The sequence below is a fragment of the Ostrinia furnacalis genome, unplaced genomic scaffold, assembly GCF_004193835.3.
Source record: "Ostrinia furnacalis isolate ACB-3 unplaced genomic scaffold, ASM419383v2 OfSCF6127, whole genome shotgun sequence".
NCBI classification, from domain to species: Eukaryota; Metazoa; Arthropoda; class Insecta; order Lepidoptera; family Crambidae; genus Ostrinia; species Ostrinia furnacalis.
The window spans coordinates 10,179-24,460 of NW_021136366.1; the positions used below are offsets into that span (position 1 = coordinate 10,179).

General features: G+C 35.8%; 4 protein-coding genes across 5 annotated transcripts; 1 reads left to right on the forward strand and 3 right to left on the reverse strand.

The window, feature by feature from the left end:
* Positions 1–1,205: 1,205 nt before the first annotated feature.
* On the reverse strand, positions 1,206–5,154 carry LOC114362031 (esterase FE4). Of its 2 annotated transcripts, none has more exons than XM_028317282.1 (3): positions 4,869–5,154; positions 3,283–4,637; positions 1,206–1,563 (listed from the first exon to the last, which is right to left on the reverse strand). In XM_028317282.1, exons 1-3 carry the CDS (start codon positions 5,067–5,069, stop codon positions 1,335–1,337), a joined length of 1,785 nt encoding a protein of 594 aa, XP_028173083.1. In that variant the 5' UTR covers positions 5,070–5,154; the 3' UTR covers positions 1,206–1,334. The 2 variants fall into 2 exon arrangements, with proteins under 2 accessions (XP_028173083.1, XP_028173084.1); XM_028317283.1 differs by lacking the exon at positions 1,206–1,563 and adding an exon at positions 2,322–2,917 and having other exon boundaries at positions 4,869–5,152.
* A 708-nt stretch (positions 5,155–5,862) lies between these two features.
* Positions 5,863–8,081, reverse strand: LOC114362033 (esterase E4). Its single transcript, XM_028317284.1, has 3 exons — positions 7,808–8,081; positions 6,295–7,655; positions 5,863–6,078 (listed from the first exon to the last, which is right to left on the reverse strand). Exons 1-3 carry the CDS (start codon positions 8,009–8,011, stop codon positions 5,877–5,879), a joined length of 1,767 nt encoding a protein of 588 aa, XP_028173085.1. The 5' UTR covers positions 8,012–8,081; the 3' UTR covers positions 5,863–5,876.
* Positions 8,082–8,694: 613 nt separating this feature from the next.
* Positions 8,695–10,899, reverse strand: LOC114362034 (acetylcholinesterase). Its single transcript, XM_028317285.1, has 3 exons — positions 10,655–10,899; positions 9,065–10,404; positions 8,695–8,948 (listed from the first exon to the last, which is right to left on the reverse strand). The coding sequence occupies exons 1-3, from the start codon at positions 10,838–10,840 to the stop codon at positions 8,738–8,740; spliced, it is 1,737 nt and encodes a 578-aa protein (XP_028173086.1). The 5' UTR covers positions 10,841–10,899; the 3' UTR covers positions 8,695–8,737.
* Positions 10,900–11,822: 923 nt separating this feature from the next.
* On the forward strand, positions 11,823–13,838 carry LOC114362024 (venom carboxylesterase-6). Its single transcript, XM_028317273.1, has 3 exons — positions 11,823–11,840; positions 12,161–13,440; positions 13,640–13,838. The coding sequence occupies exons 1-3, from the start codon at positions 11,823–11,825 to the stop codon at positions 13,836–13,838; spliced, it is 1,497 nt and encodes a 498-aa protein (XP_028173074.1).
* The last annotated feature ends 444 nt before the right edge of the window (positions 13,839–14,282 follow it).

Here is a 14,282-nt window from a genome sequence, read left to right on the forward strand (position 1 = left end):
AAAAACACCTCCATCGACCAATAAAGAATAGCCAAAACGTCAGTTAAAGTTTCCCTTTTAAGTAATTAATTTCCCCGAAATATTAAATGGTAGCTAAAAAAGTTGTTTCATCTGTTTTTTTAAGGCTCTACATTTTTTATTCAGGTTGTAAAAGTTCTATGTGTTTACGGCAGATGGCGCTACTTAAATATTTTTTTACATAGGATTTAACTTTTCATACTTTAGACATAATAAAAAAGTAGCCCTGAATTTCTATATTTTTTTAACCAATTGCAACATTGCTCAATCAATTAAATTAATTAGGTATTTTATAGTATTTTCTACCGGTTTAACAAGTAAGCTAAGAGTGCTACAAACTGGGTTCAATTAAGTGCAAGTAGGTACTTATTCATGCGGGTCACAGTCTATGCTAATACCTGTTGAGTTTGCAGCTTCCAACCAGCACTAGTAAAGTATGCATGGACAGTGAGCGGTGCATTGGTCTCAAAGCAAATGTACCTAGGTACGTATGCATATGCTAAGTAAAATGGATGAAGATTTTCAGCTTACTTAGGTAGTTGGAGGTAGGTAAATATTGTTTTAGAAATGAAGTCACACGTTATAATTCAGTGGCAAGTAAAAATATTCGTAAGAAAATTATTAACACTAAAGTTTCTGGGTAACTATATAGATTTTAAAAGTACTAAATGCCTAAAATGATTTTAATAGAACTCTTAAGCAAAATTGAATTTTAATCTAAACTTACTTATTGGCTACAATTTCTACTAAAAAGTACCTACCATAAAGTTTTTCTACTTCACGCAAAGTCGGTTGTCGTAGTAATTTACTTAGTTACTTTTTCCTACAGCGATAAGAAATTTTATTTCTCACAGAAATTGTCATTCTACTCCATGGAGCTGGAATTAACAAAGAAGAAAAACAAAGAATATTTGTGAAACACGTTGTGTGTATGGCACCTTCAAAGAGCTCTAGAACTATGCCACAAAGGGGTTAGTTTTGAAAATAAGGTGGTAAGGGTGAGGGACTGAGGGTAGCAGTATTTTAAACAGGCCTATGAACACCTAAGTTCAACTAAATTACTGTTGCATGAAACACATTACACGTAAAATATAACTGGCAATTTTTAAATATCTGGTTGTGAATCCAGTCAAACACTAGAATGATACTCGTATAGGTAGCTAAACATTTCGGTAATGCTATTCGAGTTTAGTTAGATGCTAGATATATTTCCAGTTTCTATTTGCTCGGAATAACTATACAACAATACTTGGTCATTTTTCAATCATTAGTAAAACGGAGTTTCAAAAGGCGTTGTGAGATTTTATTACTGAGTATCAAAGCTCATCTTTTTCAACATCAACTTTTTGCGCCACACCATCGACGGCCATTTGCAAATATTTGTTCAAAGTTGTGTCCCAGAATGTTTCTCGTTTTCCCAGAGGATTGACGGCCATATTTAAAGTCTTCTTTATGTGCGCGTACGCAAGGTCAGTGCTGTCTTTGTCGATTGGCTGCCATTTAAAGTTCTTCAGAACATTATCTTTTTCATCAGGCGTTGGGTTCCTGAAAAATTGAAAATATTAACATTAAAAACAGTTTTTGAAGTTGACTACGATATATTGAGACTTTTTGTAATAATTTTCTTAGGGGCTCGAAAAAGCCCTAGTTCTCAAAAGGGAAAATAAATAATCTTGTAGTGGTTTTAAGTTGGAATATTGTTTATTAGAGAATAAATTTTATAATAATACATTAACTTAAAATCATGCAATTTTTTTTTTTTTCTTATCCGCCGCCCCCTTTCATATGCCGCCCGGGGCCATGGCCCCCCCTGCCCCCCCCAAGCTACGCCACTGCACCTAGGTATGCCTAAGCTAGTAAAATGGAATGAGAATTTCAGCTTACTTAGGTAGTTGTAGGTTGTTGTTTTAGAAATGAAGTCACACGTTACAATTCAGTCGTAGGTACTAAATATTCGTACGAAAATTATTAACACTAAAGTTTCTGGGTACCTATAGATTATAAAAGTACTAAATGCCTAAAAGGATTTTAATAGAACTCTTGAGCAAAATGGAATTTTTATCTAAACTTATTTAGTGGCTACAATTTCCATACAAGTACCATAAAGTTTTACTATTTCACGCAAAGCCGGTTGTCGCTAGTAATTTACTTAGTTATGTACTGGTACTTTTTCCTACAGCGATAAAATTTTTTATTTCTCACAGAAATTGTTCTACTCCATGGAACTGGAATTAACAAAGAAGAAAAACAAACAATAGTTAAGTAGAAAATACTTCTGAAACACGTTGTGTCTATGGCACCTACAAAGAGCTCTAAAACTAGGTAGGTATGCCACAAAGGGTTTTGAAAATAAGGAGGTAGGGGTGAGGGACAGGGTGGCAGTATTTTAAACAGACCTATGAACACCTAAGTTTAACTAAATTACTGTTGCATGAAACACATTACACGTAAAATATAACTGGCAATTTTTAAATATCTGGTTGTCAAACACTAGAATGATACTCGTATAGGTAAACACTTTGGTAATGCTATTCGAATTTAGTTATATGCTAGAAATATTTCCAGTTTCTATTTGCTCGGACTAACTATAATACTTGGACATGTTTCAATCATTAGTAAAACCAGTAAAACGGAGTTTTAAAAGGTGTTGTGAGATTTTATTACCGAGTATCAAAGCTCATCTTTTTCAACATCAACTTTTTGCGCCACACCATCGACGGCCATTTGCAAATATTTGTTCAAAGTTGTGTCCCAGAATGTTTCTCGTTTTCCCAGAGGATTGACGGCCATATTTAAAGTCTTCTTTATGTGCGCGTACGCAAGGTCAGTGCTGTCTTTATCGATTGGCTGCCATTTGAAGTTCTTCAGAACACTATCTTTTTCATCGGGCGTTGGGTTCCTGATAAATTGAAAATATTAACATTGAAAACTGTTTTTGATATTGACTACGATTTATTGAGACTTTGTAATAAATAATTTTCTAAGGGGCTCGAAAAAGCGCTAGGTTCTTAAGAGGGAAATTAAATAAATCTTGTGGTGGTTTTAAGTTATTTTAGAAATTGTAGGTTTAAATCTTATTTTTATTTCGAATGTTCCATTCGCGTCATTTTGCTGGGAGCCTGAATAGAGAGGGCTTTCCTTCTCTTAAGTACAGTGTATTGCAAGAAGCGATACTACGGGTCGACGATAAGCCGTCAAGAATGCGCCATGTTACTGGATTCATACAAAAGAAGACTTATAGCACAAAAGGGTTTAGGAACTTACCCAGTTTTAGCGAAGTTGGCCCACATACGTATCATCTTCTTCAAAACTTTCATTTCATTTTGCTCGCTCACTAGCTTTTTTAGTTCGACATACTTTCTTTTGATGCGAGAGCATAAATGCAAATAGCACAGTTCGTCTGCAACACTTGCTCCATAATTTCCCAAAGGTATTGACCTTGAATATTTAGCTACATACAACCAGTTTTCATTGATAAGTCCGTTAAAGTCAAACATGTAGTAAAAAGTTGGTGATTTAATGTCCGATGATATTTTCCTAGCAGCGGCGTTCATTGCATAGTTTTGTAATACATCGCCTACATAATCGGCATATTCTAATAGGGTAGAATAGGTAATTACTCCATCTTTAAAGTAAAACTCCACCACCTCTTCTTTGTACTGCTCGAATGCAGAATTATTCCGGTCAAAACGATAATCAGCTCTGATAGGAAAGTGGATGAAAAAGTCTTGACTATTATCAGTCAAAGACCGAGGATTGAATAAATAACGTGAAATAAGATCTAAACCTTCCCTAGAGTTAAATCCAATTAAAACTGGAACATCATTGACAATCTTGCCATTTTCAGGAAGAGTCGTTAACACCGCTTCAGGGCCTTCTTTCTCTATCACTGGGCCAAATGGATGTATGCTCATTTGATATTTCTCATAAAATTCATCGTCTACAACTTCAACTTCATTCTCAAGAATTTTCACATGGTCCAAATTCTGTAGTTCTTTCAGTAAAGTGGTGCTATCGTCAGTTTCAATGTTTAAAAGTTCAGCAATTTGAAAAGCTGATTTTCTTGGGTTTCTTGGGAAAAATATAGCCTCATGTGCAGAGCTACCTTGGATTATAACAGAATTGAAAAGGCCTTTTGCTTGTTCGGAATAAAGCAATATATTAGCCATTACAGCACCTCCTTTGCTTCCCATTATAGTCACTCGATTGGGGTCGCCACCGAAACTTTTTATGTTATCTTTTACCCACTTCAATGCAAAAATGAAGTCTTTAATTCCATTGTTAGGTGGTATGACATCGTCTTCAGTGGTAAGATATCCAAGTAGACCTAGTCGATGGCTCACCGTGACTATAACGACGTTTTCTTCCGGGAGAAATTCTGGAGCATATGTTTTAGTGCCATTGAATCCAGTGCGGAAGTTATCGTGGAAGTCGAATACGAGAACTGCAGCTGAACCCTCTAGGTTTGGGGTGAAGATGTTGACGTAGAGGCAGTCCTCTGAGCCTGATATTCCGTATGGTTCACTATTGCGGCTTCTTGAACAGAACTGGACACATGTAGGTTTGTCGGTGTATGCTTCCAGCAGTTCATTGCCCCAATCTTGAGGTGCTTTTGGTGGCTGAAATGTTATACATTATATGACATAATGTAACAATTATATTTTTGGAGAAATTAAGATATCTGACCCTACAAGACCAGCTTGAATTAACTTAATACTTACTAAGTAGTTTGAAAATTATAAATAACTTGAAAAAATCAAACTGCCTAAGTAGGTAGGTACTAATGTAACTTGAATATCATGAATGAATTATAACTTAAACTAAAATTCAAATATATTTGTTTTCCTTACCTTGAATCTCAGCTCTCCAACTGGTGGTGCAGCGTATGGGATTCCTTTGAAGGCATAATAAGGTTTACCAGAGAGGAAGGTTTTATGTTCTTTCCCTGACACCAAACCTTGTTTCAATTTGACCTCTACAGTTTCTTTACCAGCACATACATTTACTAAAATTACTCCCAGCAATACAAAAATTGGTATTGTTTTCGTCATTTTCCTTAATATTTACATGAATATACTATACTCCGAACTAAATCATTTGTAACTAACTTTATTGATAATAATGGAAGGTGTACTTAGCCTTATCAGCGTTCGATAAGGTTACGTGTTAATTTATTAATTCTTGAATGTAATCGCCGTATTTCACACGTCAGATAATAATTTAAGACATGTGGTTTGGCCACATACGGAAAAATGGCCTATTTTTAGTGCTTAGGATAAGAATGGCTAGCTCGGGTTTCCCGCCTTATAAAGTTTAATAAAATGTCAGATAAAAGTCCACCAGTTAAAAAGCGAAACGTTTACGTATAATATTATGACGACCAATGAAATCATGCCATTTCGTTTGACAGCTGATAACATAATAGCGTAGTTAATCACCTAGAATGTAAAGGGTCCTAGGTACGATCCCTATTTGGTTTTTTAAGCAGCCTTTTATCCGATCTGAATACTCAAAACACAGTAATGTAATAACTTGACCCTGAATCCGTGATCATTGGTATATGTTTATTAACTATTATAATATTTCTTAACAACTACTTTACATTACAATAACTGAACAGGTTATTTAGTAGGATGCCTTAAAATTGAGACAATAGCAATATTCAATTACTACTGAGAATATTAGAAATCATATTGTTTGTTGATTACATGCATTGCTTGCGGGAAGTCATTGAGGGAGGCCTATATTCAGCAGTGGATATCCTGTGACTGAAATGATGCATTGCTTTAGCATCTCAGATTTCAACAATAAATCAAGGCAATTCTAAATAATGCACAGTTGAATTTTACACTATTTATTTACAGTTCGTCTTTCTTATTATCTTTGACTATGCCGTTCACAGCCATGTTCTTGTATTTCTCTATGAAGTTGTCCCAGAAGGTCACCACGTTGTCGTGCAAGTTTGTCTTCAGGGTCAGTTCATCACTGATCACCATGCACTCTTTCTTGTCTGTCGTCGCTGGCTTCCATTCCACATCTGATCCGGGTGGTGTTGGGTTGCTGGAAATATGTAATTTTTGGATTATGAGAAATACTGTTCCTTTTGTAAAAGTAATCAGTCCTTAATCAACTTTAGTAAGACCATAAGAGGTTCAAAATTATCTACACTAGTTAAAGGCTTAAAAAGTTTAATTGGCCTTAAATAAATGAGGGAAAGTCTTTAAGGTAATGAGCTTGAGTACTGCAAACTAACTAAACAAAAAACTACATGCTTACCCTTCTTTTGCGAAGTTGGACCACATTTTAACCATGTTATTTAGTACCGTCATTTCTTCCGAATCTTCTTCTTTTAACGCTTTCTTGTATGCTTTCCTTATTGGTTTACACACAAACAAATAGCAGAGATCATCACCAAGGTTCGCCCCCCATGTCCCATCAATTGAGGTAGCGCCTTCCATGAACATTTTCTTCTTCAAATTAAATTCACCACTATAATCAAACATGAAGTAATAAACAGGAGTGTTCGTGTTATTAGTGTACTGTCTCACTGTGTAATCTATGCCATAAAATTGAAACAGATCACTACTATAACTTATGTACTCTCCGGGATAACTGATTTGGATATAGCCCTCTTTAAAGTAAAAGTCTTTAATACTTTGAATTGCGTCATTGTAAACTTGCGAGAGTAAATCAAAGCTGTAGTTAGTTCTGTAAGGGAATAAGAATACAAAATCTCTGTCAGCCATCGTTAAAAATTGTGGCATTTGAAGATAACGTTCGGAATGAGCAATGCCTTCTCTGGAATTGTATCCTATCATGATAGGAACATCGATTTCGATTGGTAAGCTTTCTGGTAGCTTGGTGATAACAGCGTCCGGATGATCGTGCTCAACAACGGGTTGAAAAGGAATCACTCCTTGTTGAATTATTCGAGCTTCATCTGCATGCACAGCTCTTCCTTCCAGCTCTGTTAAAACCATTACGTCAAAGTCTGTGAGACGTTTAAGCAAATATGAACTGGTGGTAGCATGTTCGTCTAGCTCTTTTGAGAATTTAATCGCCCGTTCTCGAGCTCCCTTATCCCTTATGAACGTGGGATCCCAAGAAGTTCCACTGTGTAATATAGCTCGGCTGAACAGACCTTTTGTTTTAGGGGATTGTAGAAATATATCAACTATCACCGAACCACCGTTATGACCCATTAGAGTTACTCTGTTGGGGTCACCACCAAAACTGCGGATATTTGCTTGTACCCATTTCAGGGCCATGATGACGTCTCTCAAACCGTTATTTCCTGGTAGAAGGTCATCTTCAAACGAGAGAAAGCCTAAAGACCCGAGTCTATGCTGGAGAGTTACTATTATAACACCTTCTTTCATAAAGAAGTCTGGACCATATTGCTTGGAGGCGTTATAGGCAGTATTAAAGTTTTCGTTGTATAAGAAAACTATTACTGGTAGGTTAGGATTGTCGGTATTTGGAAGTTTTGGAGTATGTACACTTAAATGTAGACAATCTTCGCTTCCAGAAAATCCATAGTTTTTTACATGTTTCATAGGCAAATAATAATGGGCACACGGCTTTTTTTCCTTTTTGGCAGAAAGAATATCTGACCAGCCTGGATGAGGTTTTGGTGGCTGAAATAAAAAGAAGAAATTATTATGATACATTGCAAACAATATAGGTATTGAACCAATAAGTTACTTTGGCCACGACGAATACAAAAATAATAGGGTCTGTTTATAAAAGAACTAAGTATGTAACTATTAAGAAAATAAAAAGAGCTTACCATAAAGCGCTTGGGAGGTTCCGCATAAGGTATGCTAAAAAACGAGAAAAACTTCTCGTTTGGCAATATAGACTGAACTTCTACTCCGGCAACTTTGCCGGACTTTGTTTCAACGATCACATCTCCATTCACAAAATAAATAGCACAAAACAAAACGCCGATTACATGTGGAAGTCTATACATTTTTGTAAATAATCTGCCCATAAAATATATTGTTTACTAATCACATAATTTACCAGTTAACAACTGACGTGTACCTTAATAATCGCAGGTAATCTATGTGGGTTTGTATTCGTCGTTATCAGTGAGATATCGGAGAATTCTGCCTGAGCATTATGGTATTAATCGCTCGTCTTTGGCTACCTGTTCGAGATAATTTTACTGTTGTTAAGCATACTCATAAATCAAAACCTAGTAAAATATTCAAGGCAGGGTTGATCAATTGTGTGTAATGAAAAAAACTATCTAAACTTTTTACAACGAAAGCATGTAGGCTGAGAGAAGTAATATAGAGAACCTAAAATAATAAAATTAAGCAAAACTTTGATGTTTTTTTAAATCTCTCCTATAAGAAAATAGCTGCCGTATGCTGGTTAGTTCAAATAAAAATGGTAGTTTTTTAATAATTTAAGTGCTTCCACTCGTATTTTAATTTTCAAGATAATATTTTACGCTTTGTACGCCCACGTTGTGTTCTAATCTCGCAGATATTGAACTCAAAATTCTCTTCAAGTAATAATTTTAATACATAATGTATTTACGTATGTGATTTGAAAGTTACATTATATTATTTTCATTATAACCTGCCTCACACTGAAATTCTATAGATACTGAAATCTGTTTTAAAAGTGGGAAATTTCATATTAGGAAAAAAGGAAGAAAAATTAATACGATAAACGAAAACAATGTTAATTAATTAAGTTTATTTCATCATAACTCATCTTTGTTCTTTGAACTAATGATTCCATTGATAGCTCTTTGTTCCCACTTCCCAATGAAATTGTCCCAAAACCTGAATCGTTCTTTGTTTAGGTCAGACTTCACTGTAATTTCTTTGTCTATGTTCAGGTATTTCCTGTTCTCCAGGTCATACGTAGGCCACTTCAGTCCCAAGTCCACGTCATGCTCAGGTGTCGGGTCCCTGAAACGTTAAAGAATTAATTTCTCACCCATAAATCTGAATAATTAGAACCAGCTCAACAATGCCCCAAGTAATTTATTGAATGATGAATTAAAATGTTCGCCGTGAGTACCGACCCGTATTTCGCGAAGTTCGTCCACATTTTAACCAACTTCCTTAGGATTATTATTTCTTCCGACATCGATTTATTGTGTTTGAGGTACAACTGTTTGAGGGCTGGGCATTGAAATAGGTAACATAGCTCGTCGCCCCCCGCCGCTCCCCAAGTACCATATTCAGTAGTAACGTAATTCATTAAATCGTTTTTGATCTCATTTAAATCACTGATATAATCAAAGTGATAGTAATACAAAGGACTTTCTGTTCTCTTCGCATACATTTTCACAGTTTGATCCACGACGTATCCAGTTATAACGTCGCCTATGTACGTTATGTACTCAGCTACACTTTTAATCGTCACTCTCCCATTTTTAAAATAGAACTCTTTTATTTCATCAACAGCCTTGTAATACAATTCGTTAAGCGGATCGAATTTAAATTTGATTCGCAATGGGATTAGAAAGGGGAAATCTTTTTGTACGAAACTGAGGTAACGCGGCTCGCTTAGATATTGCAAAGAGGCCTCTAAACCCTCCCGAGAGTTAAATCCAATCATAATGGGAATGTTTATTCTTTCATGCGAATCCTCCGGATATTGAGTTAAAAGTCCGTTCGGTGTCTTCTCGACTATAGGCCCGAAAGTTAGCACCCCTCGCTGATGCTCTTTAAAGTAGTCTGCAGGATTCGCATGTAGTTCTTTCCCTACTAAATCTGAGGCAGGGAGTTCATTTAAATCGTTCAACAGTTTAATATTACTACTGGAAGGTCTGTCCAGGAGTTCGGCCAAGGAGAACGCTCGTTCTTTTAGATCCTCCTGCAAATAAGAAGTCGCCAAAGAAGATCCACCTTGTAAAATTGCTGAATGGAAGAGGTGTTTAGCGTTAGAGTGTAGAAGTAGATCTACAGCTACAGCACCACCTTGAGACCCCATTAGAGTTATTTTGTCAGGGTTACCACCAAACTTGGCAATATTATCTTTGGTCCATTCCAAAGCTGCAACTATGTCTTTTAAGCCTGCGTTACCTGGTACTAATTCGTCTTCCAAAGACAGGAATCCTAGAACTGATAGTCTGTGACTCAAAGTTACTGTGACAACGTTTTCTTCTATGAAGAAATCGGGGAGGAAGTCTTTAGTTTTATTGTAGGAGCCCGTGAAATGTGTGTTGTATAGGAAAACAATGACGGGGCGCATTTCGTCATCAAGTTTAGGGGTGAATATGTCCAGGTAGAGACAGTTTTCGTCCCCGTACCAGCCTATCGGCTGCCCCTTGCGGATATTCGTGTTGAACTGGACACATGCCTTTTTCTCTTTCGTGGCAACGAGAACGTCGTCCCACGGCTCAGCGGGTTTTGGGGGCTGGAAAATAAATTGCGGAATTAGCGACCATTGGGATTTGACCGAAATAACCATTTAATGAAATATTCCAAATGAAAATCTAAGGCACATCGAAGCTGAGTATCAAATTCAGTAATCTACATTTAAAGATACATCTTTTTCATTAAAAATCTAAAAACTNTTGTTAAAAACTGCCTCTAAGAAATAAATTGTGTTTGTTTACATATAGAAGAAGTACCTACGTAATTTCTTAAGAAAAAATGTGTCTTACCAAAAATCTCAGCTCTTTGAGTGGAGGCACTGCGTATGGTATTCCAATAAATCCATAATATTCCACATTATTTAGTAATGACTTCAACACTTTTCCTTGAACTTTTCCATGCGTTGTCTCTACAATCGGCTTCTCTGCATTTATCAAAGTAAACGTTAAACATATAACCAGTAATTGAATATACATTGTTTACAGCAAACTATAAAATATTTAGGACATATTAAATTCACGAGTGACAAATATCTACTGTGTCGTTAAGGGACAGATAGCAACTATCAAATTAATCTAAGCTGTAATAAAACATATCATTAACCACGTTACGATTTGGATTTACATTCACAATAAACGGTAATGAAGTAAACTTACGAATATCTATCCAATCTACGAATACCTATCTACATATTTGGTTGATGTTCAAACTAATACATACCAATAGGTAGGTACTGTTTCTGCACACGGCTTCGGCTGCGTACATTTCAGTCTGTCATAAAAAGTTTTGCAATATTATGGTCCTAAAAAATGTCTACTATTTTGAAACGACAGAGCGTTTCAAAATAGTAGACATTTTTTAGGATTTTTCTTACAAAAAGCATAGCCTAACATTATGTTCTGTTACCAAATATGATATCCTGTTGTGTCCATTTCCAATGTTTAAAACTTTAAATTTCCAACGTTCAATTTATCCAAAAATAAAAAAATATGGAACTTAGGGCTACAAAAAGTTCGAAATAAATAAATACAGTTGTTGTATTTTATGTTGTACAACTTCTGGGTCTACGAGTACTAGAGTCGATTTTAAAATCGAAATAAAACAAAATGTAACACAAAATGTAACGTCCAGCGTTTGTTTTTAAAATATCTTCACGGTTCTTAGCAAATTTCCTTACTGACGTGTGCTATTTAACTTCACTTCACCTTCAATGTTAACTGTGACAGTGTTTTCTGTGTCCTACACCATGACTACAGGTCTAGATCTTAGAAGTAATAATGTTATATTTTCACCTAATTATTCTGCTTTTGACAGTAAAGTGTAGTTCTCTATGTGTGGAAGAAGGAGATAGTGAGAGTGATACTTTGTGTGTTAATGTAAAAGGTAGTAAAGTTTTGGGAAGGAAATTAAACACAATTTTAGAGAGAAAACTTTTCGCTGTATTTTGGGACATACCATATGCCGAAGCTCCATTGCGTGAGTTAAGATTCAAGGTAATTCTACATAAAATTATTTTTTTACAGCATTTTGGAATAAAAAAATGTTTTTAAATAGGTACATTTTAGAATTTTCTTTTTATTTTTAAAACTGAGCATAGAATGCAAAAAGTATCTAGCGCTTTCTAAAATACTTAAAGTTTCAAACTCGCGCATTTGTTAAACTTCATTTAGTTTATTTTAAGTTTCGCTTAGACGTGTACAAAGTAGGTAGTCCTCTTTGTAACTTCCACTTGGAATAGTTTCCAACCCTATTTATAAAGCAGTAGAAAAGTACTTCATAAACGTTTTCCTTTTCAGCAACCAAGAGAAAAATATTTGAAAAACGGAACCCTCGATTGTAGCCAACCACGGAAAAAATGCGCATGCTGCTATGATGAAGACTGCTTGTATTTAACTATTTATATGCCCATTTCTTATAATCAATCGAGGAACCTCCCCGTTGTTGTTTGGGCAGATCACAATGAAGTTTTGCAATACCCAGACTTTTTCATAGAAGAAGAAGTGGTAGTCGTCGTTGTTACTTACAGGCGATTTATTTTTGGTTTTCTAAATACCGGAGACGAATTTGCCGAAGGTAATATGGGTGCAAAAGATATCTTGATGGCACTGAAATGGATTAAAAGATACATTAGATCTTTTAATGGTGATCCAAATAGAATAACAGTGGCTGGATTCCAATCAGCGGCCACGATAGTGTCATCACTGATACTTACTCCAGTCGCAGAAGGTTTATTTTCCAGAATTATAATCATAGGCGGTAGTGCCCTCTCACCTGCAGATTACAGAAACTATAATTTCGATGTTATGAACAAACTGTATTGGAATCTGAATGGACCGTTTGAAAAGTTGAATCGCACGAATCTTTACCAAATTCTAGCAAACTATTCTACTAGTGAACTGATGGTAGCCTCAGAAGATCTCTTTGACAGTACTGAAGTAAGAGACAGCCAAAGACTAATCAATGCCTTCTGTCCAAGTATCGAAGTGACTAAAAACACATTTATGAGTAAAGCTCCGATAGAAGTGTACAAAGCTCGTCTAACAAACAATAACGTAGAAGTTATGATAGGATACACGAGTTTAGAGGCGCTGGTAAAATTGAAAGGTTTTATTCAAAATAAAAAGCTTTTGAAGTATTTAAATTATAACTTCCAATATTTATTGCCGTTCGAAGGAACAAAGGACGAGTACGGATCAAAGCGCTATAGGAAGATAAGGGAGAAAATAATGGAGTTCTATTTCTTTAATGGCACCATTGGAGAAAGGAGCCTGAGACGATATGCAAAATATGTTTCGGATCAAGTGATTTATCCGTTGCTCCGCCAGGCGCGACTCCAGGGCGACGCGTCGTGTAGAAACGTCTACTTGTTTAGGTTTGCGTTCAGAGGCGCCTTGAACGTTGCTTGGGATTCTTCGGCGCGCCATTTAAATTGGTCTGGAGCGACGTCTGGGGACGAAATCTGCTACCTATTCAGATGTAAATCAGTCGGCGACGTGTACAATAGCTACGAAGCGTCGAATGAAAGGCTCTTCATTAAGAAAATCGCGCGGTTATTGGCGAATTTCGCTAAATGCGGGTAAGAATAATGATGCTTCAATTTTTGCGGTACGCCCAAGTGGCCTTGCGTTTCAAAGCTATGAATTTTAATCGTCTAATTATAAGATACTTTGCAATTTGTGGCAGAATTCGGGATGAATTTAACGAAAGCTATTATTAAGTTAGCTTGAGAATTAACCGAGTTATGGTTTAGTAACTAAGTTACATTTTTGTTTTAGAGATCCGACGCCCGTGAAAGAAGATGAGGTTTTGGGAAATTTGAAATGGGAGCCTTTGCGAAGACGCGCGTCAATTAGAGCACTGAATATGGGTCGCAGACTTAAAATGGCCGACGTGCCGGAACAGCCACGAGTGAACTTTTGGGATCAGTTAAAAAGTGAATTATTTTCGGAAAAACTTCGCAACGTGGAACTTTAAGCGAAATTGTTTTCGGGTAATGTAGTTTCGGGATTCTTCACGACCAACTTTCAGGATTAATAACGCAAAATGTTCGGGGAGAAACTTTTGCCACCGATACATATATCGTACGAAACGAAGATAAACAGATTTCAGCTAACATTTTCAGTAACTGTAACTTGTTTCAAATGAGATTATTGTTTTCATTTAAAATACCTACTACGCGTTAAATACGCACTAAAATACTATTGGAAAACAATGTTCCTTTTATTGAATTCAAATTATTGGTTTTCAACACTTTTATTGAGTTTTGTAGATCATTAATAATTATATTTTTAAACAATTACACCGATTTATTATTTAAAAGTAAGTAGAGCTAGTGCTACATAGATTAAGACCATGATTAAACAAAGCTTTTGCTTAATAAATAGACAGACACATACATTTATCTACAAAAACTTAATT

Bases quoted from the DNA above. Each gene is read 5' to 3' on its own strand.
- LOC114362033 (XM_028317284.1), bottom strand. From the start codon at position 8,011: ATGGGCAGATTATTTACAAAAATGTATAGACTTCCACATGTAATCGGC. The intron at 7,656-7,807 runs GTAAGCTCTTTT...TTTTTATTTCAG, and splicing joins AACCTCCCAAGCGCTTTATG to CCACCAAAACCTCATCCAGG. The intron at 6,079-6,294 runs GTAAGCATGTAG...ACATATTTCCAG, and splicing joins TCCAACTTCGCAAAAGAAGG to CAACCCAACACCACCCGGAT.
- LOC114362034 (XM_028317285.1), bottom strand. From the start codon at position 10,840: ATGTATATTCAATTACTGGTTATATGTTTAACGTTTACTTTGATAAAT. The intron at 10,405-10,654 runs GTAAGACACATT...TTTATTTTCCAG, and splicing joins TCAAAGAGCTGAGATTTTTG to CCCCCAAAACCCGCTGAGCC. The intron at 8,949-9,064 runs GTCGGTACTCAC...TTAACGTTTCAG, and splicing joins ACGAACTTCGCGAAATACGG to GGACCCGACACCTGAGCATG.
- LOC114362031 (XM_028317282.1), bottom strand. From the start codon at position 5,069: ATGACGAAAACAATACCAATTTTTGTATTGCTGGGAGTAATTTTAGTA. The intron at 4,638-4,868 runs GTAAGGAAAACA...ATAACATTTCAG, and splicing joins TTGGAGAGCTGAGATTCAAG to CCACCAAAAGCACCTCAAGA. The intron at 1,564-3,282 runs GTAAGTTCCTAA...TCAATTTTTCAG, and splicing joins GCCAACTTCGCTAAAACTGG to GAACCCAACGCCTGATGAAA.
- LOC114362024 (XM_028317273.1), top strand. The intron at 13,441-13,639 runs GTAAGAATAATG...TTTTTGTTTTAG, and splicing joins GCGAATTTCGCTAAATGCGG to AGATCCGACGCCCGTGAAAG.